The 22,089-nt window shown below is 38.3% G+C and overlaps 1 protein-coding gene across 1 annotated transcript in view; it reads left to right on the top strand.

Moving 5' to 3' along the window:
* CORIN (corin, serine peptidase) overlaps positions 1-22,089 on the top strand; it is a 136,830-nt gene that overhangs the window by 25,254 nt on the left and 89,487 nt on the right. Inside the window, 1 exon segment of the mRNA XM_034064575.1 lies at positions 3,190-3,642. Within this exon segment, the coding sequence (XP_033920466.1) occupies positions 3,190-3,642 (453 nt within the window).

Below are 22,089 nucleotides of genomic sequence, written 5' to 3'. Positions count from 1 at the left end.
CTAGTGGGTAACTTCAATATTTTCCAAAACAGTATTTATTGGTCCACTCTATTGAACCAAAAGGCTTTTTAAAACTTATTTCAAGAGTTTACCTGTTTTGTAATGTATTGCTTGATATTCTGCTGAGTGATACAGAAATAGCTAATAATTTTTACTTTAATTTAAAATCGTTATTCATGGCTCTTTGGGACCAATATTTTCCAGGCTTTTTCTGTTTCTGTGTTGAGTGGAGCAGAAGAGACAAGCCTAGGGAGTAGGAGAGAGAATGTGAAAACAATCCCTCAGTTATTCTTGAGTTATGGAAGAAAATTATTCACTTTTCCAAGGGAGGGGAAAAAAGAAAGAAAAGTTAATTTTAACTTTTTGAAAACTACAGAAAAAATAAATCTACTGAAGTTCGAAACTTGAAACAAAGTAGTCTTCTGAATCATTAAAAAATATTCAGATTCAAAGCTATATTTGGAATAAAAGCATCCAAGTAAAGCTGTAAGTGAGCACAATATCTGAGCATGATCAGTCACAGTCATATTACTACTGGTCCTCATTTGTGAAAAAATAACATATTCATTCTTCCCATGTGGCCTAACCAGAGGACTCAAAGAAAAAGAAATTGCTGCTGAAATAGTTTGCAGGTGGGAGATTTTTAGTTGCTTCAGTAAAACACATGCAGTAAAGTCCTCAAAATCCCAATGAATTATGAATATTTGCTGGTGGAAAAACAGAAACCTTAACATGTATATATATAAAGTTCTCCTGCGTTCTTCCAGTAAAAGTTAGACATAAAGATTTATTTTACTTACAGTTAGTGACACTGGAGCCAAAACAACCCAGGCTGGATAAACGAGGATATAGTAAATCTCAAATGGTAACTCTTTCATTGAACCCTGTTATGTTTTAGAAACCTTCTAAGTTGGTTTTTTTTTCTTTTTTTTTTTTGTTTGTTTTTCTGTTGGTTTTTTTTTCTGGTTCCAGTTACTGTAATTAAAGTTACTGAATGAAAAAGAAAATGTCAAGAATTGCTCATTCTAATTATTTTATTCTTACTTATAAAGCTTTGCAATGCAAAGTCACTTTAGATTGTAAATGGAGGTTGGATTCTTCTGGCATTTTTTGTTATTTGTAGATGTGGTTAACAAAGATTTCCTCCTGCTCAGTCCTAGAATTTCAGGCCAGTTAGCTGATTTAGTCTAGCTGCAGAGCACATAGAGGGTGAGAAGTGGAACTGAGTAACAGCAGTGGAAAGGGACTCAGATATTCTGAGTATGGACTGCATATGGTGCCTAGAGTTAGCAGAGCAGTGGGTTTGGCTAGGGAGAGTCTAGAATGGTGGTGAGTGAATGATATCTGACTGAGAGGTGATCATGCCATTTTGGTAAACTCAGTAATGAGTTCTCCTAATGAAATTCAGGAGAGAGGATCATGGGTGTTGTGTGGACTCAAGAGTCATCTGTACCAAGCAGCTAATGAAGGATTTTACACATAAGAGTGGAAAGAAAAATCTGTGCCATTTGCCTTAAGTTCAGATGGTTTGCAGAGAGAGCAACAGGAGGTGAATTCTTGCTAATGGGCTTCAGGTGTGACTACTTTTTTGACTTGAGGGGCTGTAGCTAGTAGTAGTAGGGGTGAGAGAGAAGAAAAGGAATTGAAAGGATAAGTAGAAAACTTTCCACATGGAGTCCAGCTGGAGGAAGTAGTTTTTTAGGCCTTTTCTTTGAAATTTGTGTAAAGAAAAGCTGCTCTATGAGTCTCCCATGGTTGAAAGGACAAATCTTCAGTCCCTTGTTCTTACTGTATTGTCTTAAAACAATGTGAGATGAATGCTTAAATATCAGTAATGGACAACAAGAAAAGCTGTTAAAATAATCAATTGTTGCCAGGCTATGTAGAAACAATTGGGAAATTTTGTGTTTTTGAGGGTTTCCTTTCAATTTTCTGTGATTGTTGTCTAACTGAACTGTATTATGGTTGCTAAACTCTTTCACATGACTAGCTATTGGCAAAAATAATTTCTGGTATTTAACAAAAATTTTTAATTGTGATACGAAGTGGTGCTTTTTTTTCCAACATTAAATACGACTTTAATACATTTGGTTAAAAAAAAACTTGAGTTAATATATTTAGTTTCTGTTATAGGTAACAAAGTTATATGTCATATACTTTTGAGATGCCTTCTTTTTTATTAGAACTCATTGAATATTTCAGTAATAGAGATTGAAAGTACATTCTCTTTCTATTTAGTTTGAATGCCCTGATGCAATCTCTTTAGTGTTACACAGCTGTTTTGATTTGTGAACTATGATTACTTACAACTGTAATACTTACAACTTACAATACATACAATTATGCAAAGTCTTTGTGATAAAATAAATGAACAACAATAAAAAATACAGCAAATGCCTAAAATTTTGGATACAACTATATATTTAAAATCTGCTATCAGAGAAAAATGACAAAGAAGTCATGGACCTATATTTAGCAGCGGTAGTTAAATTACATAATTATAGAATAGTCAGGGTTGGAAAGGACCTCAAGATCATCTAGTACCAACCCCCCTGCCATGGGCACGGGCACTTCACACTAAACCATATCATCCAAGAATCTGTCCAACCTGGCCTTGAACACCACCAGGGATGGAGCATTCACAACTTCCCTGGGCAACCCATTCCACTGCCTCACCAACCTCACAGTAAAGGATTTCTACCTTATATCCAATCTAAACCTCTGCTGCTTAAGTTTGAACCCATTACCCCTTGTCCTATCACTACAGTCCCTAATGAAGAGTCCCTCCCTAGCATCCCTTGTAGGCCCCCTTCAGATACTGGAAGGCTGCTATGAGGTCTCCACGCAGCCTTCTCTTCTCCAGGCTGAACAGCCCCAACTTTCTCAGCCTGTCTTCATACGGGAGGTGCTCCAGTCCCCTGATCATCCTCATGGCCCTCCTCTGGACTTGTTCCAACAGTTCCATGTCCTTTATAATCCTATGCAGAGAGTACAATACCTCTTTCCATTTTAAAATTTAGTGAATATACAATATATTTAAAATCTTCAGTTCTCTTTAATTTTAACATTAAAATAAATATTGCTTTTTAAATCTGTGCCATTATATTTATTATTACTTTTCCAAAACACCTTGCTAACACATGTCCTTCTAGGTGATGGTAATTCCAGTGCTTTTTTCCTTTCTTCCAGGTGTGTTAGAAAAAACATGCTTTTATTCAAATGGAAGTGAGGTCCTCACAGTTAGTGGTGACATTGAAACATCTGGTGATCTTTTGGTAAACATGGCTGAAAACAGTTCCAAGACTGATCCCACAATGGATCTCAGCACACAGCCTTCTTTCTGGACCTCCATGCCTTTATCCCATGTTGACCAAATGAACAAGAACTCAAATATATCTAGAGAGACTTTCCAGGAAAATACTTTTGCTCTTGCAACTCAAGCCACAGTGCTCAGCCCTCAACCTACATATGATGCTGCTTTGGCAGGGGGTTCTGAAGACAGCACCCAGCTGTTTGCCACTGTCAAGGAGGCGAGTTTGTGGTCTACAGATACACCCTTTAACGACACTGCGGGGATGACCAGTCTCCCAGTATTAAATCCTACCTATTCATCTGTGTCACAAAAAGTGGATCAGAAAAAAAGTAAGTTTATGTTTTATTTGGCTCCCTAATTCTGACTCAAAAAATCCAGAACATAGTGTTGGCATGCTTCCTAATGTGTTCCCATGAGTTCTAAGGAATGTGTCCATTCTGATAATTTATTTTGTCGTGTGCAAGCAACTGGTTTCTTATCAGAACATTTGATCGACCCTGTTGAGGAAGATGCAGTAAATTCTTTCAGGTATGAATATTTACAATATGTTCTTCAATTGGTGTAGTTGTGCACACGTACCAAGGCTGAAATGAGTTATGATAGATAGCTTTCAGTTTGTGAAGCGAATTTGCTATGTTTTTTGAAAATTAGGTATGTGACAAGTACCTTCCTGAACTTGAGATGTAATTGCAGTTATAACTTTTTCAATGTTAATGGCTAAATTCTTCTCGAATTTGAAGCAGTTTCTCTATGTAGCAAAGAAGTTCCAGAGATGTTTCTGAGGATTATAATCAAAATGTGTAGAGAGAATAAGAGAATAATATTAAATGTGATCAGTTTGGTGTTTTTGTTTTGCTTGGGTTTTTTTTGTTTGTTTGTTTTGCTGGTTTTTTTTTAAATTTTTTGAGTATTAAATTTTCATTAGTACTGTGGTAATTCTATTGATTCATCAGATAGTGAAAGATTCCCTGATATTGTTTTACAAACAACTGAAATTACCATACTAAAATGAATTTTTTTCTCTTAAACTCCGTATCATTTTGCAGTTTCACCATACTGCCTATCAACTGCAAAGAGCATCCTTTTTGCTCTTGATCCCAGCAGAGCACAAAGGAAAACTTATTCCAGGTCAGAGATATCAGAAATAGATGAGGTAGCCACTGATCTAGAAGTGGCGCACTCTAGTAAGTGTATTTTTTTAGTTTCTATGAAAAGACATTGAAGAGATGGTATCTGACAGTGGTGATCACTTCTGCAAGGCCATTACATCTTATTTTGAGGAGCAGGTCTGTGGAGCATCCTCTGTTGGATTCTGTGTTCCACCCATCCCATCATTAAACAGGCAGATAAAAATTGGTAAACAGCTGTAACATCATCTTGTTCTTCCTGGACTGAAGTAAAAGTAGGGAAAACCTTTGGATAAGACCTTATTAAAAAGAAAACAACCCCCTGGTATACAGAAGAGATTTTCCTTTGAGGGCATTTCAGTGATATACTTTTACTCAAAAATTAGCTTTCAGAAATAGTAACTTACTATGAATCAGTGACTTGTCAGTATCTTCTCTGTCCTGTAGACCATAGAGGCTCCACAGGCTTTCTGTAGGTTCTGTTTGCTAAATAATTTTTCATATACAGATTTCTCTTATTACGCCCCCCTGCGCCCCAGACTCAGACTGAGTGTATATAAATGCACCCATATATCCTATTAGTAATTAATTTATTTACCTCTTTTAGTAACTTGTTTTATTATTACCATGCCAAGGAACAGAGAACAACTGTAGTGTGCTACTATGCTACAGATACTTCCAATCCATAGGGTTTTCCATAATTACTGTAGCAGAGGACACCTCAAAGTTAGTGGCATGATGACTGTAGGGCAATATTCTGCCTGTTTTTCTTACTAGGTTGTATTTGATGTGTTGTGGTGTGTGGCTGCTCCTGTTCTAGCAGATTGTGTCTTTGCGCTGCAGTCTTAGTAACTGGGTAGATACAGTATAGATACTGTGCAAGATTCAGGTGTTTTGCTTCTCTGTATTGTAGACCTTGCCTTAATTCTGTGTGTGGATACAATAAATAAATAAATATGTTTTGGGGATTCAGAAGAATTTGGTCTCAGAATAGCTGTGTTCCCATGGCTGTGCAAGGCATGGAGGACTAGAAAGCAGGGGAATTTGACTAGTACATAGAGCTCCTCACTGTGTTGTTTGTCCTGGCCTTTGCAAATCAGTGCTCATTGTCAGTCTCTTTGATCTTTCCAACTAAGCTTTGCTTCTTGGAGAGAACTCTGAGGAAACAGAGAACATGGTCTAGTGTCCACACAAACTTCTTAGGTGTTCGAATGTGGAGGGAGATAGGGAATAACTGGGAGATGAGATTAAAATAAACTTTGGAATAGCTTTTTAGAGTAAGAAGGATTTTTTTTTTTTGGGACAAGTAAAGCCTAATGACCACATGTGAATGGTGGTAGTAGATCAAATTAAATCTCTTGCTTAGTGTCTGGATCCAGCTTCAACCACCAGCATATACTTAAAGTAAACAAGGGCTAGCATACACAGACACATCAGCATTATATAGTAGCAGATTCCAGTTATCTGCCATGAGTTTGGATGAGCATTTTCCCATGAACTTATGTAATCACTTTTGAACCCACGTAAAATGGTTTGAGCTTTTAAGGTGTATCTTAGAAGGAAATTAATCTCTGAATGAAGTGTGAGGCTGATGTTCCATCATCAAGGCATACTAGCAAATTACCCATCAGTACAAATTTTATCTGGTTCAAGTATGGGGAGGTGAATGCATTTCTGTTGATTTAGTGAGCATGCATAACTTGGACTTTATGCTGGTTTTGTGCAGGGTGTTAAAAGACAAATGATATGTCATACAGCATAGAGACTGCCAATGCAAAACAAACCAGACAAAATTCTCTCAATATGTTTCAGTTGGCATTCATGTAGCTGTAATGTTTTTGGTCTGGTGTTAGTATCCTTTGTACTAAATTTGCTTTGCAGGTGAACCACAGCTTCAATAAAAGACATCAGAACACATTAACAAGAGAAATTATAAACATTCTGACCATATGGTATTCACTCTAGACTTTAAAATAATGCAAGTAAGAGATTGCTGAGTTACTTACTGGAGAGGAATGAAATTTGGCACATATGACATCAATTATTTAAAAAGTCCTTGAAGCAGAAGGAAGTTCTTTGGCAGAAATTCTAGTACAGAATAGATTAATGGGTAAATGGAAATGCATGATACAGTAAGGGACAAAGAAGTTTCTTTTCATTTCACTAGGGGAAGTGATGTCTTGCAACTCTGTTAAGAGAGTTCGTTGAAAGAGTCATTGAAAATGCTGGTTAATACAACATACTTGGCTTTTCAAAACGCTGTTAATGAGGGTCTTCACTGAGAAGGCTGAAAGCCATTCTTCCCAAAGGCCAATTGCTTATTAAAAAACAAAAGGAAAAATAAGAATGAATGGTTAGGCTTCCCAGTCAAGAAGATCACTGATGGAGTCTTATAGGGTTTTCTGATCTGGAAAAATGGTGAATACTCAACAACCTATCTGCTAATACAGAATTAACTGTCTTATAATGAATAGCTGGGAATCACATTAAAGTCTCATAGTGAAGAGAGTGACTGATAAAATATTTAGATGATGGTGCCAATAGGCGCAAAAGAATGCTGGAGGGTGGGGAGCAACCCTAACTCTATGCAGCACAATGCTGGACTCTCAGCTAGCTTTGCCACCAAATAAACAATGACCTGATGGTTTGCTGTGAGAGCAGTCTGGCTCTATGGCTGTCAAGAAGGCAAAGAGGGTGTTGAGTATTGTCCTGAACTCTGGGAAGAATAATCCAGAAAATGTCATTACATCAGTCTCTAAGGTCAGAAAGATAATAGCAAAATTACGAAAGGCACATTGCAGGCAACGAGACCTGTGGAGGCATGGAATTTCTTAGTAAGGAGACACTAATAGGAGGAAGATAATGTTTTCCTCCTGGAAAACATCTGGCTAAAGAGTGAGCGTTGTGGCAATTACCCATACCATTTTGAGTGTCCTGGTGAAATGGAACAGGGAACAATTTGTCACTGGGTTTAATTGTATCAGTAGGTGCTTTTTATTTGGTTGGTTTTTGGTGGTTTTGTGGGGTTTTTTTGTTACTGGTTATTGGACAGTACATTAACACAAAAAAGAGACAATGTAGAACTCATTGCCATGGGATGATGAGAAAACCAGAAAGTATGAAAATGCCTGGAGAACTTGATGAGGGCTTTGGTCTATTGAGGCCTTTTAAACACAATAGTCCAGTGACTTGTGAAAACTCGAGATTTTAGGTTGCCAGCAGTTGTTATATTCCTCGGTGGTTGTTCTTTATACTTGCCCTAAATTCTAATGCTGGCCCCTACCAAAAGCCAGCTTCCGAGATAAATGCATCCTCCCTGTTAGAAAGCAAGTGAAGGAATATGTTTTTCCTGTTGAGGGACTTGAGTTTGCATGACTTCATGCTGAAATGTTTTCTGAAGGCATAAGCCATGGTCCTAAGTCACTAGGATCATTCATGGGAGAGTTTTCTGATAGCAAAAACATCAGGAAGGGAGTCTTAGGTGAACTGATAGGTTCAGTAGTATATATTCACGGAATTAAGAAATGTGCAGTAATATTCTGTTCATCTGTCAATCAGTGCTTAACAGGAAAGGGACATACACTAAATAATAATTACATTAAAGAATAGAGGATGTTTTGTCAAGATAAATATCAGTACAATTTTATTGGCACTTTTCTGATCTTTGAAACCGAAGTAGTCTGCAGTTAAGCAGTAAAGTGGGAGACTGACCAGGGGAGTGCATGAGACTGAGTGGGATGTTTTCATTTCAAATGAAGCAGACTCCCTGTTTTGTAGTACTGCTGATTTGAGGAGACAGGAAGAAGGAGACAGAGTGAAGGCTGATATTCTTCCTAGAAAAACATTCTGTAAACTAATGGAATATGCACTGGGACAAGAGGTATTGGCATCTGATTTTGTTTCTTTCACTCACTGCTGTGTATGCATATGTATATTTAATATCCCTTTTCTTTTGTGCCAAGTCTCTCATACTTCTCTCCAAGCCCCTTGCAATTTCACAAAGAAAGTTTCAGTGGAGATCTGTGACAGTGCTCCAAACTTAATATGAAAAGGAACATGAGTGAGCTCGATCATCTTCTGCAGTACCTTTCTGCACTTGGCATCATGTGGGGAAGTGAGGGGACAGCACTGGGCCTATAGACCTTTCATTAGGAAAGAGCTGAGTAAGGAGCAAGGTAGATATAGATGTAAGGCACATGTTTTTTTCCAGTTGCGGGTTATTCTGAATGTACTTTACAGAGTGCTAGAAAAGGCACACATTCTGAATGAGCGTGGGTTTGGTTCCTGTTCGGTTCCTCCCAGCATCAGAGGACTTATTTGATGTTTCAAAAAGCATATGATTTATGTTTGCTTGTTTTGTCTTTTACTTTCTTCATAAATAGCAAGTATTATGCGGAGGACCCCTGGGTCTGTTTGCATTTCATACGCACCTTTGAAACAGAGCAATCCCTTGATCAGCCTAGAGGTTATCCCAGTCCTCTCTGTCAATTTGGCTATGTTTAATTCAAACATAAAATAACCTCTTTGTCTCTACCCCGCATTTCTTACTTTGTATTTGGTGCTCTGCCACTACTATAATCTACAACGAAATAATCTGGCCCAGTTTTCTGTTTAGTAGAAAAGAGCAGTATGAGAACCACTGTGGGGATAGCTGGATGGGATATGTCGCATGTGGCACAGAAGCAAGAAATTCCCTGGCTAGTGCTGCTCTTAGTAAAGACTTTCTTTTTTTTCTCTGCAGAAGCTAAGGTATCCAGTAACTGCATTCCAAGTCAGACCATAGGCTTGCATCTCCCTAGTCCCCAGTATTTCAAGCAGTGACCTAATAAATCACTTTGTCTTCTAGCTCAGTTTATGTTTAATTACTCATACAAGTTGGAATAGACCCAAGTATATGTGAAGGAATAGTAGCGGTAGACCCATGGTAGATCTTTATGGGTATTCTTGTTCTAAAAAGAAGAAAATAAAAATTCACAATGTTAAAACAGGATTTTCTTCTGAAGGGGAAAATGGTTTTGGTTTTTCATATTAACATAGAAGAACATAAACAGTGGTCTCCTAAGTCCCAGGCTAGGAATTTAGCTACTCAGCTATGGTTTTCTATGCAAATGCAAGCATGAGTACACCAGTATGGTAACTATTAAATTTGTTGGTGCTTGAGTTCATGCTTGAGAGTGTTTTCTAGTAATAGCTTCTGTTTCTTTACCTCACCTATGCCTACATTTTCTCTCAAAATTAAATAAACAAAGGGAAAGAGTGTCTCCTAAAATTCTGGCAATGCAGTTCTTATTAAAAAATAATCACTAGAGCCATTCTGGCTTTCTTGTCTAGCAGAAATTTTAAATTGAATTTGCAGTTGACATGGCAGAATTAGTGACTTAGAAGAGAAAACACATGGTGAATTTTCACTAAATCCAATAAAGAGCCTGGCTTTCGTCAGTTTGCTTGTTCTACCATTGCCATTTCATATGGGTGCATGGGCATAGCTTGATAAGGAAACCATTAAGTTTCTGACATATAAGATGCATTATCTGAAATACAAAAGATTCTTAAAAGTCATTACTCTCTATGTAGAACTGTCATGGTTTATAGAGAGTAATGATGGCTCTATAACCAGGACAAGAATATAAGAGAGATTTTCCAATATAACTGAAGTTTATATGGAAGAAAAAGCTTGCTAGCTTTTATCAACTGGTGCATTGCTGCTCTTAGGTAACTAAGTTTGCAAAAAAACTTCAAATACTTATGTGGGAATTGTAATGAGGTTGCTAACATTTGCATAGACTTACCTCTTGCTAAACTTGCGATTTCAATTTCCTTTAGTAAATTCATGATGGAGTCATGAAAGGAATATTGCAGCTATTCTGTGTGTAGATTATCATCTGCCCAAATGCAATCTGTATAGGGTATATAACAGACCTCAGATATCTGTTGGCATTAATACTGTAATGAGTACTATGAGTAACTATCACACTACCCTTGCACATCCATCTATCTTTACTCTTTGGCCTTTCAGCAGTGTGGTTTACTTTAGAGTGGGAGATTCCACTCTTCTTTAGGGTCTATAGTGATAGGACAAGGGGTAATGGGTTCAAACTTAAACAGGGGAAGTTTAGATTGGATATAAGGAAGAAGTTCTTTACTGTTAGGTTGGTGAGGCAGTGGAATGGGTTGCCCAGGGAAGTTGTGAATGCTCCATCCCTGGTGGTGTTCCAGGCTAGGTTGGACAGAGCTTTGGGTGACATAGGTTAGTGTGTGGTGTCCCAGCCTATGGCAGGGGGTTGGAACTGGATGATCTTAAGGTCCTTTCCAACCCTAACTATTCTATGATTCTACAATTCCCTCCTTGGAAATAACTACAGATTCAGCTTTGGTTTAGTCTTTAAATGATGTGTGTGTGCTTCTGGGGTTATGCATGTGTATACCTTCAAAACTTCAAAGAGCAGAAGGATTTTTCAGCTTTACGCCTTTTATGCATCCATTATGTTTTTTTACATCTTGTTGCTTGTAGTTTAAACAGATGGTTGCTGTCAAAATTGAACCATGAACTGACCAAGAAGCTAAGCAAGATGTCATATGTTCAGCCTTGCATGAAGCTTTCAAGAACAGGAACAATGAAGCAAGGCATGTCTTAAGATAATTGGCTGAGAATTGCAGTCACTGACTTCTTTTCCAAACCCATCAGCTTGTCTGAAACTATTAAATTATTCATGTGGTTATGTCAACAATAAGATGATGTTAAAACATGTTTTATTCTATGTTGTGATGGATCACTTTGTTTCCAAAGGTACATCTTGCATCTGGTAGCAACATGTGATTTTTACGTTTTATTAAAGTTGATCTGCTTTATGCTTCTACATGGTCTATATAATAGAGTGCAGCCAGGTGTGGGTATAGAGCCATCATTAATATAAAATGGAAAGATAGAAACTTTTGTCCAAAATCTGGAAGGTCAAAGAATTGGTACAACAGAAAGGGATTTACAGTCGCTGTAATTTTTTTATTCATATGAAATTCAAGAGCAACATAATGAGTACCATAATTTAAAATCATTACAGGGGTGGGAATTTTAGAAAGTAATAAATAGCCCAAAAAAGTTAAAGGTTAATTTAGCTACTAATCCATGCATAAAATCTGCCTTCCCCTGCTTATTATTAGTGGTAATTAAAAAAAAAAATCCTAATGATACTCTATAATAAAATAAAATAGCAGAAATTCAGAATAGAAATAAGGAGTAGCTTTTTCACTGGTGGTGCAGCAGTAGAACCTATTGCTCACAGTGGCTCTGGGATTCCTATCCTTGGGTGTTTCTAAGGCTTGGCCGAAGTCATGGATGACACTGTGCTGGTGGCAGACTCACTTGGAACAGCAAGTTGGCTAGAGACCTCCAGATGATTCCTTCATCCAGTATTTTTATGATGCTAAGGTATAAAAAAATATTTGCACTTAGGGAGTAAACAATGAACATTTTGCATGGTTGAAAAAGGTTTAACCCTTTGTCTAACAGTATCTGAAATAATTTTGTCTTAAGTTTAATGGGGAAACTTGTTTCTCTCAGACACAGGCAATTAAACAATAAGCTATAGGAGAGCATTAAAGGAACCTTTCTGTATTCATTAATGGAAATATGTGAAAGAAGTAAATGGTATTTCCATTTGGGAAAGAGCAATTGAAGTATGAGGATTTAAAAAATCTGTTTGCACAAGCAGCTTGCAAGTATCACTCTAAAGACTTAAATGCAAACTGAACAGACATATAGTTACAGCCTATACCTATGCTGACTATGTTGAGTATCTCAACTATTGTCTTTTATAAAGCACTATGTTTGTTTTTTTTTGTTTTGTTTTGATTTGAACATAACAGTATTGGTGCATATTTAACTGTTATCAATCAAGCTAGCAGTCATTTTCATTTATTGGAAACACATTTGTTAACCCCCCAAACACAATAAAAGCCAACCAAAACCATCTGGATGTCTGCCTAGGTCCTGTGGAAGCTACCATTTTTCTATTGCGTTGTGGATTTTTAGTTGTTTGTTTTTACGAAGCCTATCAAGAGGACAAAAGTCATGCATATGTTTTAAAACAATATCAAAATCCTGTCCAACCTCATATGCTATAGAAAGTAGTCTCCAAGGATAACTGTAATCCTAAAATTTATTTAATTTTGTACCTTTTGTTTTTTTAATGGTAGGTTCTTAGAAATACGTCTCTAATTTCACTAAAGAATCCTGTAATTAGAAAATGACTAATCAAAATACCAGATGTGGAATACAGGTCAGCTCACACCTCATGGGGAATAGGTGTTCAGACTCAGCTTCAGCTAATGAGCTTACCTGCTCTCAGCTGTTCCTGCCTAAGGATTAAAGAAGAACCTTGGTGAAGGAAGTGGGGCTCCAAAAATGAGGTGGCTTAATGAAGAGTCTTGCCTTTGGTCAGGAGAATAACTGAGATAGAATTTATGACTGCATTAAGCTCTGAGCAAAAAATGTCTGGTGCAGACTGGATGTGGTGTTCCACTGCACAACAGCTGGTACATATTGCATTAAAAAAATATGATAACACTTCAACTCTGTTCTAAAATAAGAGTTATATTTCCCTCTTGGCTAATCCCCAGTCTGTGACCTGAGAGATAATGAATTGTTTTTCTCTCTACTGCAGGTGGTCAGTAGCCTTATCACCCCTCCTTTTGGTGCCTGTGGAGCACAGGGGGAGCTGAGAATCATTCGTTGCTTTCAAATCGTACAATTCATTAGCTGAACAAAGTTAAATGCAAACAGTTGTTCTCAGCTAGTCTTGGAGCCTGACTTCTATTTCAGATCTGCAGATGGGGTTTGCTGTACAAAAGCTTGTTTTCGTCTTTCCTGCATAGGGGTGCTAAGGAGGTGTCCACATTCCCTTTGCTCAGAGCCATGCACTGATATTTGCTGTCTCATTGATGAGCAAACTCAGCTCTAACACTGCCTAAGTTAGCTCTTGGCTGGTTTGGCACCAAAGTTGTTTTAAAGGAAATGGCAAGCGTACATGGTTGAGAGGAAGCAGTATTTTTCTATTGCATCAGTTCAGTTGTCTTGTGAAATGTTTTTCTGACTCTTGTTGGTTGACCTAAGAAAAGTCATGACCTTCTGTAAGAAGCTTATTCTGACAGTAACTTGTTTGTATCTTGAGGCTACCATAGCTGTTACTGAAGCATGAGAGCCTGCAGTAGATGTGTGTCAAATGTCTACCCAAGTGTAAATGTAACCAGCTTAGTACTATTCCTCTTGAGGTTATGTCTTTGTGCTGTACTGGAACTGTATAAAGATGCTCCTGTTAAGCCTTTCTTTAGGGATTAAGACATTACGTTTCATGGGTAAAGTGCTTTTGATAAACTAAATTTCTGAAAATCAGCAGGACAAATTATGTCCATAATCACCTAAAATAAAAGCTGTGCTTTTCCTCAAGTGAATCTTAATTCTTGTTTCCATTTCGCAGTGTACTATAGAGGATCTCAGTTCTAGCAAAGGAAAATATTTATTTTTCACAGATTGAAGGGAAGCTTTTTTTTACATTGTTTCTCCATCCTATCGTAATTCTTGCATTTTGGTACTAGAGGTATTGCTGTTTGCAAACACTTTCTTTTACACTGGCTACAGACACAGTGTTTACCAAAAATTTATTGACTGTGGTAGCAGTCTTCAGAGAAACATTTCTCAGCTCCTCAAGGACATTTTAGTCTTGTCAAGAGAGACTGTGTTAGAAATGGGGGCGCTGCTGTCAATAGTTTGTAATAATGCACTTTCACAACAGTGAGGAATTGAGTATTCCCATTGTCTTTTCCTTCACTTCCTGAGTGTTTAATGGATGTTTGTAGGTGTGAGCTTCCTATTTCCATTGTGCAACTAAATAGTTTGTCAGCTGCAAAGGAAGTGCAAAGTGTCATGGAAGTGATGATTCTATCACTGATGTCCTTGTTCCTATGCTAGCTGGGAATTAATCTGTTTTGGTTTGTGGCAGTTCTAGAAAAGCAAAAGCTTCTTTTTAGATCAAATCAATGTTGATGTTACAAAATTTGTGGAATTTTCTTTTATGTGAAATTTGGCTTTCAAAATGTTTTAGATGAATCAAAGCTTTGTATGCTAAAATGGAATTAACCATAGGTTAGTTATTCTAAAAGCAAGTTTTTATAAAATAAAAGATGTGCTGAACAAGCTTATTTAGCTTGACTTTGATTTTGATTTTCAGAGGCATCAGGAATTTAAAGTGTATGTTGCCAGTTTTGGTTGTGGCATATTTAGCATTTTTTAATGGAGTCCAGCCCAACGCAATTATTTAACAAAACAGACTTAAATGCAAGTAAGACTTCTTTCAGCTGTTTAAAAAGGAGTCTTCTCATACTGAGCAAAATATCTTACAAACCTAGTAGCTTTAAAGGTAGCTTGAGCTGTCCCAGCCCTTGACTGATATACATGCTATACATAGATAGAATGAGCCATCTTGTTCTGTATTTTTCTGAGCTGTTATACACATTAAAGCTTTGGTACATTTCAGCACAGATATGGAGGATTTACTTACCTACCAGTGACAAAAAAAGTCTTTAAATCTAAGTTATCTAGCACTTTCTACTATGTAATTTCTGGGTAATTATTAGTTTTACGTGTTCATTCTACTTAACATAGAAAACCCGAACGGTTTTATTCTCAAAGTAGATATTTAAGCTAACTGGGCAATATTGCTGTGGATTGACCTTGGCTTGCTGTAGATGCCCACCCAGGCACTTTCTCACTGCCCTTCCTCAACAGGACAGAGGGAGAAAATGGGATGGAAGAGCTCATGGGATGAGGTAAAGACAGGGGAGATCACTTACCAATTACCATCACAAGCAAAACAGACTCGACTTGGGGAAAATTAATTGCATGTTGTATCGACAATTAAAAATAGATTTGGATGGTGAGCAACAAAGACAAAAACTAAAACCTCTTCCCTCCACCCTGTCCTTCTTCCTAGACTCAACTTCACTCCATTCCCTGTTCCTCTACCTCCTCCCTGCTGTGAGCAGCAGAGGGGTTGGGATTGTGGTTAGTCCATGAAAGCTCTAGTTTACTGCTTCTTCCTCCTCCTGTTCAATGCCTTTCAGAACTGCATGTCTCATTTTGGATATCCAGTGAGATAGGTTAAATTTTGACATGGCAGTCTTAAATATTCAGTTTAGTGCTTGCAATATATAGGCAAATAAATTTAGGAACACTCTTATTATTCGTAATGTTTTTATTAACATACATGATTTTGAACTTCTTATAAAGCAAATGCTATCCTCTCATTTAGATAGGTGCAGTTTTGGAAGGATGACTGCATACCCTGGTTACATCAACTGTTTAGCATGTTATTTAGATAGAATACAAATATTGAATATGCATTTTTAAGTGTTTCAGCATTCCAAGAGGGAAAATTTGGAACTGAGAAGTAAAGTGACATAGAAGAATAATGGTTCTTTAGGTCTAAGGTAATAGTTTAACATGCACACATACCAGTTACAATAAATTTTAAAATAGGCACAAATGATTTCTTTCTGAATAGCTTACGCCTTCATAAGTACTTTTAAAATTCTTGTGTAAACAATTGCTTACAAATCTTATCTAAACCATAAGCCTTTCAGTGCAGAAAAGTTGGTTGAAATCCAAGTGGAAGAAAATAACAAAGAAACACCAGCAAGGTGGGATGTGTTGAAAGGAAAATTGCACTTATTATAATTGCACTCATTATTGAAATGCAATATGCACTTGTAAGTAATGATTGTTATGTGTTGGATGGGGAGAAAAGTATATGAACAAGGACATACAAGCTTCATCTGAAAACACAAGATTGTAGAAATTACAGATGAATCTGACATTGTAGTACAGAAAGTGAAGGGGAGGTACAGATGGAAAATGAAAGAAAATGTAATTACATGGGCAGTTAAGTCATATAAAAAATACTTTCCACTGCATCCAGAATAAGAGAGATTCTGGGGAGAGGACAGCAGGGGTCTCCAGCAGATGGGAAGAATCATTCAGATGCTGAAGAGCTTGAAATAGTTGGAGAAATTAAATGCATTGTCTTGCTATTTACAATGGCAAATTTAGGACAGATGTTTGAAAGACAAGAATTTTCAGGAGTCTTGAAGGGCAAAGCAGAAAAAGAAATAAATAAAAATTAAAAAAAATCTTTAACTGGCTGATTTAAAAACAAAGCCAAGTAAGTGGATCCAACCTGAGAGTATGAAAAAAACTTAGTTTGACTAGTGTATTTTGAGCACTATGGCCAAACTGTCTGTGAAGTTTCTTTATTAATTCCAAGCTATGATTCAAAATCTGTCCTGACACAAACAGCTGCAGAATGACCAACAGAGTACTATTTGGAAGAACTGAGAATTTTATACTGAAGGAAATCGTACAAATGATCCAGAGATGTTGATCAGACTTGAAAAGAATTGAAAATCTCAAGTTTTCTTAAAGCCTTTTCCTTCCACAGCTTAATTTCAGTTTTCTGTTCATGTTACATCTTCCTCCAATTTATACTCTTATATTCAATGTAGCCTGACACAGACACTCATCAGGATTTTATCCTGTAGGAGGAACTACCCAAAGGAACTGATTCTGTTACTGCATCTTTGATGTGTCCCAGTCTCTTCCTTGCTTCTATCTAGCCTTCCATGCAGAAAGATGATCTAGTTTCCCTTTCTCTTGGGCTTCCTCTCACAACTCCACTGAATTTTTTCCACAAGACACTGAGTCCAGTGTCTCTATTTAAGTTCTGCTTTGTTGGCATGGGGTTTATCTTTGCTGTCACAGGCACCTTTATGCAGTGAGAAGCACATAAAAATTATCCAAATATGCTGTGGTTAAGTGGAAGCTAGGCTAGATAAAGGAATGATTAAAAAAGACAGAGCAACAAAGCATGAGATGAAACTATGTCTCCTTTGTAGAATTGTTTCAGTGCTTTCAATTATTCTTTCATTCTACTTGAGTTTGTGACGAAAGAATATTTTTATTAGACTATGGTGTGTTGCCCTTAGCAGGCTGCCAGCTACCCATCCAGATACTCCCTCATGTCAACAGGACAGTGGGGGGAGAAAACAAGATCAGAAATCTCTTGGTTTGAGTCAAAGATGGGGAGATCACTTACCAATTGCCATCAGGGACAAGATAGACTTGACTTGAGGAAAATTGATTGCATGTATTGCCAATTAATTGCATGTATTGCCTCAGTGTTGAGTCCCTGCTAGGGTGACCTTTCTAGCAGTAAAGTGTGGAAACAATGAGTGGAAGGGGCTGAGAATGTGTTTGGAAGGGACCAGTCACATAGTGTACACGCTCGGCAGCCAAGCTGTCCCTCACATCAGGACACGGAGTTGTGGAAATCATGTTTTCAAGCTACCATTAATGTGAAAAAGTTGCAGACTACACTTTTGTTGTAAAATAGCTGGTTTTAAATCCTCATACTTGAACTGAGGAAAGAGTTCGTAGAGTTGCCTGCTGGATGGATTCTGAAGGATAGAGCCTAGTTCCTGGCATTTATTGGAAGTGTGTCAGAAGAAAATTACTTAGAGGGGCACTTTCCCAAAGTTATGGAGAAAACATCTGAAATGCAATATCAGATGTTCAGTCCCAAGTGGACTGTACATGAGAACTTCGTAGCTGGAGGGAGGCCAAGGAAATCTGCCCATCTTCTGTTTTAATTAAAATAAAAAATGTACCAAGATGTCATAGCAAATTAAAAGGGATATTAACATTTTTGCAGACAGTAATGAGTTTTGGAAAGACGTTTTGCTGAAAAGACTAGGTGCTAAGTGGAATGCCGTGCTTGTTTGATCTGGAGCTGAAGTCCATGGTAATCCAGATATTCAATGGCAACAGGACAGAGGAGATAAAAAAGGTGTTCTGTATCTTCATATGACTCACATAGGAGATTGTGAAATCAAGCAGAATCACAAGATTCTTTTAAGGTCAGGAGAACATGGCAACTTGGAATTTGGACAAAATTAATTTGCTGAAGGTTATTTCCACATTAAGAAGTCTGCAAATTGCTAGGCAGCAGGCAACTTTCTAAGTTAGAATGGGAGAGTTTGGTTTGGTTTTGCTCTTTTTAATGGGATTTTTAAAAATTTTTAAGGCATTTTAGGATTAAAGATAGATTTCATTCCATGTTGGTAGAGTGTGATAAACGCAAATCTCACTATTTACATGAATGACAGAAAAAAAAACATAATTAGGAGCCATGCTGTTCTGAGCAACAGCTTTTTTCACGTTATTCCCATTTGCTGCTCCCACCTTACAGGTATTGCCAAGACTAGTTTATATTTAATGAATTGTTACTAGAGAAAAGAAGTTGAGGCTCTTCTATGTGGATTTGGCATTTACCATCTTCACTGGGCTGTTTCCTGCTTGGTTTGAAAAATGTTTAGTACTAGTATGTTATGCCATCAGTCAGATTAGTATTCTGGCACTGAAGGGCCACATAGTTCCAAAATGACATATAGAGCAGAATTTAGTTATTTGGTAGAATAGTTATGCATTTTGAGGTTTACTGCTTTCTTTTATTATATCTGTGTCAGGTTTTGAGTGTAATTACTCAGTTATTCTCTTTATTTTGGGCAAAAAAATACCCTTATTCATACTGAAATATATTTTTACATAATCTCTCTCTCTTTTTTTTTTTTATTAACTACTGCTCATTAAAGAAGCAGTTTCTTTTGCTTATTTTTCTCCTACTTGCCTTGTTCTGAGTGCTGTGTCTGTATCCCTGTTTGCCTATTGATGGCTTGGCTTTGAGAGCGAAGATTTTGGGAAGGGCTTTAACCACTCTTACTACAAGCACAGTGACCAAGGGTGAGTGGGATATGTAAATCTTGTTGGAAAAGGGGTGCTTGGGCAATCAGGGAGTGTCCGACCAGGACTGCCATCTCCTGAGCAATCTTGAGCTACCCATGCGCTGGTCTGCCCACATGCAAGGATGGATCTGCAGCTTCCCATGCACCTTGTCACCTACTGATTCGACCCTCACTCGTCCATACTGACAAGTGAGAGCAAGTCCTTCCAGCCTGCACAGTGCATTGTTTAGGTGAGGCCCCACCCTTTACACCTGAGGTTTAACTGCCAGGCCTAGCGAGCTAGGACAGCGACAGTAGAGTCTACAGGTCGTAGGTTTTGTAAGAGTGTCCTTCCCTTTGATCACAGACCATACAAGGCTGGACGAGCTCCATCAGCCCGGGTTTGAAGATAGGAGTTTTCCTTCTCCTGTTTTCTGAGCAAGACTGTCATGTCCTGGGTCAATCTCAAGCAACTGCTATTGTGAGCCCACTAAGGTGCCAGTGGTGCTGCGGTATCGTTACGTCTAGGTGGGATTCTGACTTAGAGGCGTTCAGTCGTAAGCCTGCAGATGGTAGCCTCATGCCAGTGGCTCCTCAGCCAAGCGCACGCAGCAGGGATCTGAACCTGCGGTTCCTCTCGTACTGAGCAGGATTACTATTGCAACAACGCAACATCAGTAGGGTAAAACTAACCTGTCTCACGAAGAGACATGAGAGGAGTAGGATAAGTGGGAGGTCAGGTGCGCACTCAGCAGCCCGGGACAGCCCACCTGACAACTTCCCAGCTGTTAGTGAAACCACTGCTCTGATCGTTTCTTCACTTACACGACGAGGCGGGGGGGGCGAGCCCTGAGGGGGGCTCTTGCTTCTGGCACCAAGCGCCCCACGCATGCCGGGCACGACCCGCTCTAGGGACAGCTGCAGGTGGGGAGTTTGAATGGGGCGGTACCACCTGTCAAAGCGTAACACAGGTGTCCTAAGGTGAGCTCAGGGAGGATGGAAACCTCCCGCGGAGCAGAAGAGCAAAAGCTCACTTGATCTTGATTTTCAGTATGAATACAGACCATGAGAGCAGGGCCTCGTGATCCTTCTGGCTTTTTGGGTTCTCAGCAGGAAGTGTAAGTAAAGTTACCACAGGGATAATTGGCTTGTGGCAGCCAAACATTCACAGCAACGTTGCTTTTTGATCCTTTGATGTCGGCTCTTCCTGTTATTGTGAGGCAGAATTCACCAACTGTTGGATTGTTCACCCACTAATAGGGAATGTGAGCTGGGTTTTGACTGTTTGCCTGTATAAAGAGCCATTTGACACTGAGCAGACTTGCCTGTCTGAAAGGTATGTTCTGCCTGTCCCAAGCTATTTGGCTTGATGCAAAAATTAATGGAGGGACTTATTTTGTGCAAATGATTGGCATGGGGAATCTCTGAGTTTTCTCCTTATCTCAGTTTAGGTAAAACAACCTTGCTCTGATATTTTGTTATTCGAAGTATGACCAACTTTTGTGGTTGTGTGGAACTTGAGAGGTCCTGGGCAAAGTGGTATGGATATGTCTGCCTGCTGCTGGGTTAGAGGTCCATGTGCATCTTTGGAGAGGTCTGGCACTCCTAAAAGATCAGTTAGCTCTGGGGAACTGCAGCCCTTCTTTGTCAGGATTGCGTGGATCTTGAAAGGTCTAAAGGAGCCCACACACGTGCTATGGCAGGGACTATTTTGCAATTGGCCTCAGGAGACACGCGATTATTTTGTGAATCATTTTGTTGAAATTCTGCTTGTGTAAGCCCTGTGTGTCCCCCTTTCCTCCCCATCCCCCAGTTTAGGATAATTTGATTTCTTTAAATAATTTTAGTGTGGAGGTTTTTTTTTTTTTTTTTTTTTGCATATGGGAGACCCAGAATTTTGTGTGGCTATCATATTCCCTTATCAAAATAGTTTATGAATATATAGTCCCTGCATCAGCAAAATAACATAGGCAAGAGATAATTATGGAGAGGCTAGCAGTTTAAATAATTTCTGCTCTAAAAGCCTCAACATTTTTAATCTTTAAGTCAGGACTTTTGTATTTTCTTGTTAACTTTCCCCAGTAATAAAGGTGTTGTTTAAAAAAAAAAAAAGGTGAAGTCTTTGCAGTACAAATAAATGGTAACGAGTTTGTTCAAGTACCAAATGTAATGCAAAAAATGGAGGGGGACTTCACTTTTTAATAGCAGGTCAAGCTACTGTGAAAAAGCCACTGTTAAAGAGATGACATCTTTTAAAAGAAAGCTTTGTGATTCTGAAGCGAATTTCCTTTTCTTCCCTTCCTTCCACCTTTTTTTCCTTTCCTCTGAAAATCTATTCTAGTATCACCAGTCTTACAGCCTAACAGGTAGATCTGGTGATCATCCTGTGGTATTTTTCAAAAACAGCTGCACAACTTCAGAGCAGAATTTGCACTGAAAATCGTTGGCATGAGGTACAAGCTGATAGTCACTCCTGAAAACTGCACTCTGTGGGTTTGAAAGCTTTCTTAATTTTGAGGCTCACCACTCTTACGCTGATCTCCTGGCGTTTACTTTTAACTCTAAATGAAGAATTTGTCCCTGAATTATATGGAAGAATGTGAGCAAATCCATTAATCACTGTGGTGTATGAGTGAAAAGAGATTGTAGCAGAAAATAGGTGCTGCTGGTTGTTAAGGTTTCTTGTTGGCAGTGGTGGCAGACGGGGGAATCTTAACATGGAGACTTGTGGATGTAGTCTGAGCTTGATTAGCATGAGAGAATTGCTATTATTTTAGTGGTGCAAGATTAAATTCCCTAATTTCTGTTGAGATTTTGGGAAAG

Source organism: Melopsittacus undulatus, chromosome 7 (assembly GCF_012275295.1).
Source record: "Melopsittacus undulatus isolate bMelUnd1 chromosome 7, bMelUnd1.mat.Z, whole genome shotgun sequence".
Lineage (NCBI taxonomy): Eukaryota > Metazoa > Chordata > Aves > Psittaciformes > Psittaculidae > Melopsittacus > Melopsittacus undulatus.
Note: the sequence above shows the minus strand (reverse complement) of the source record. Positions and strands in the feature narration are given on the sequence as shown.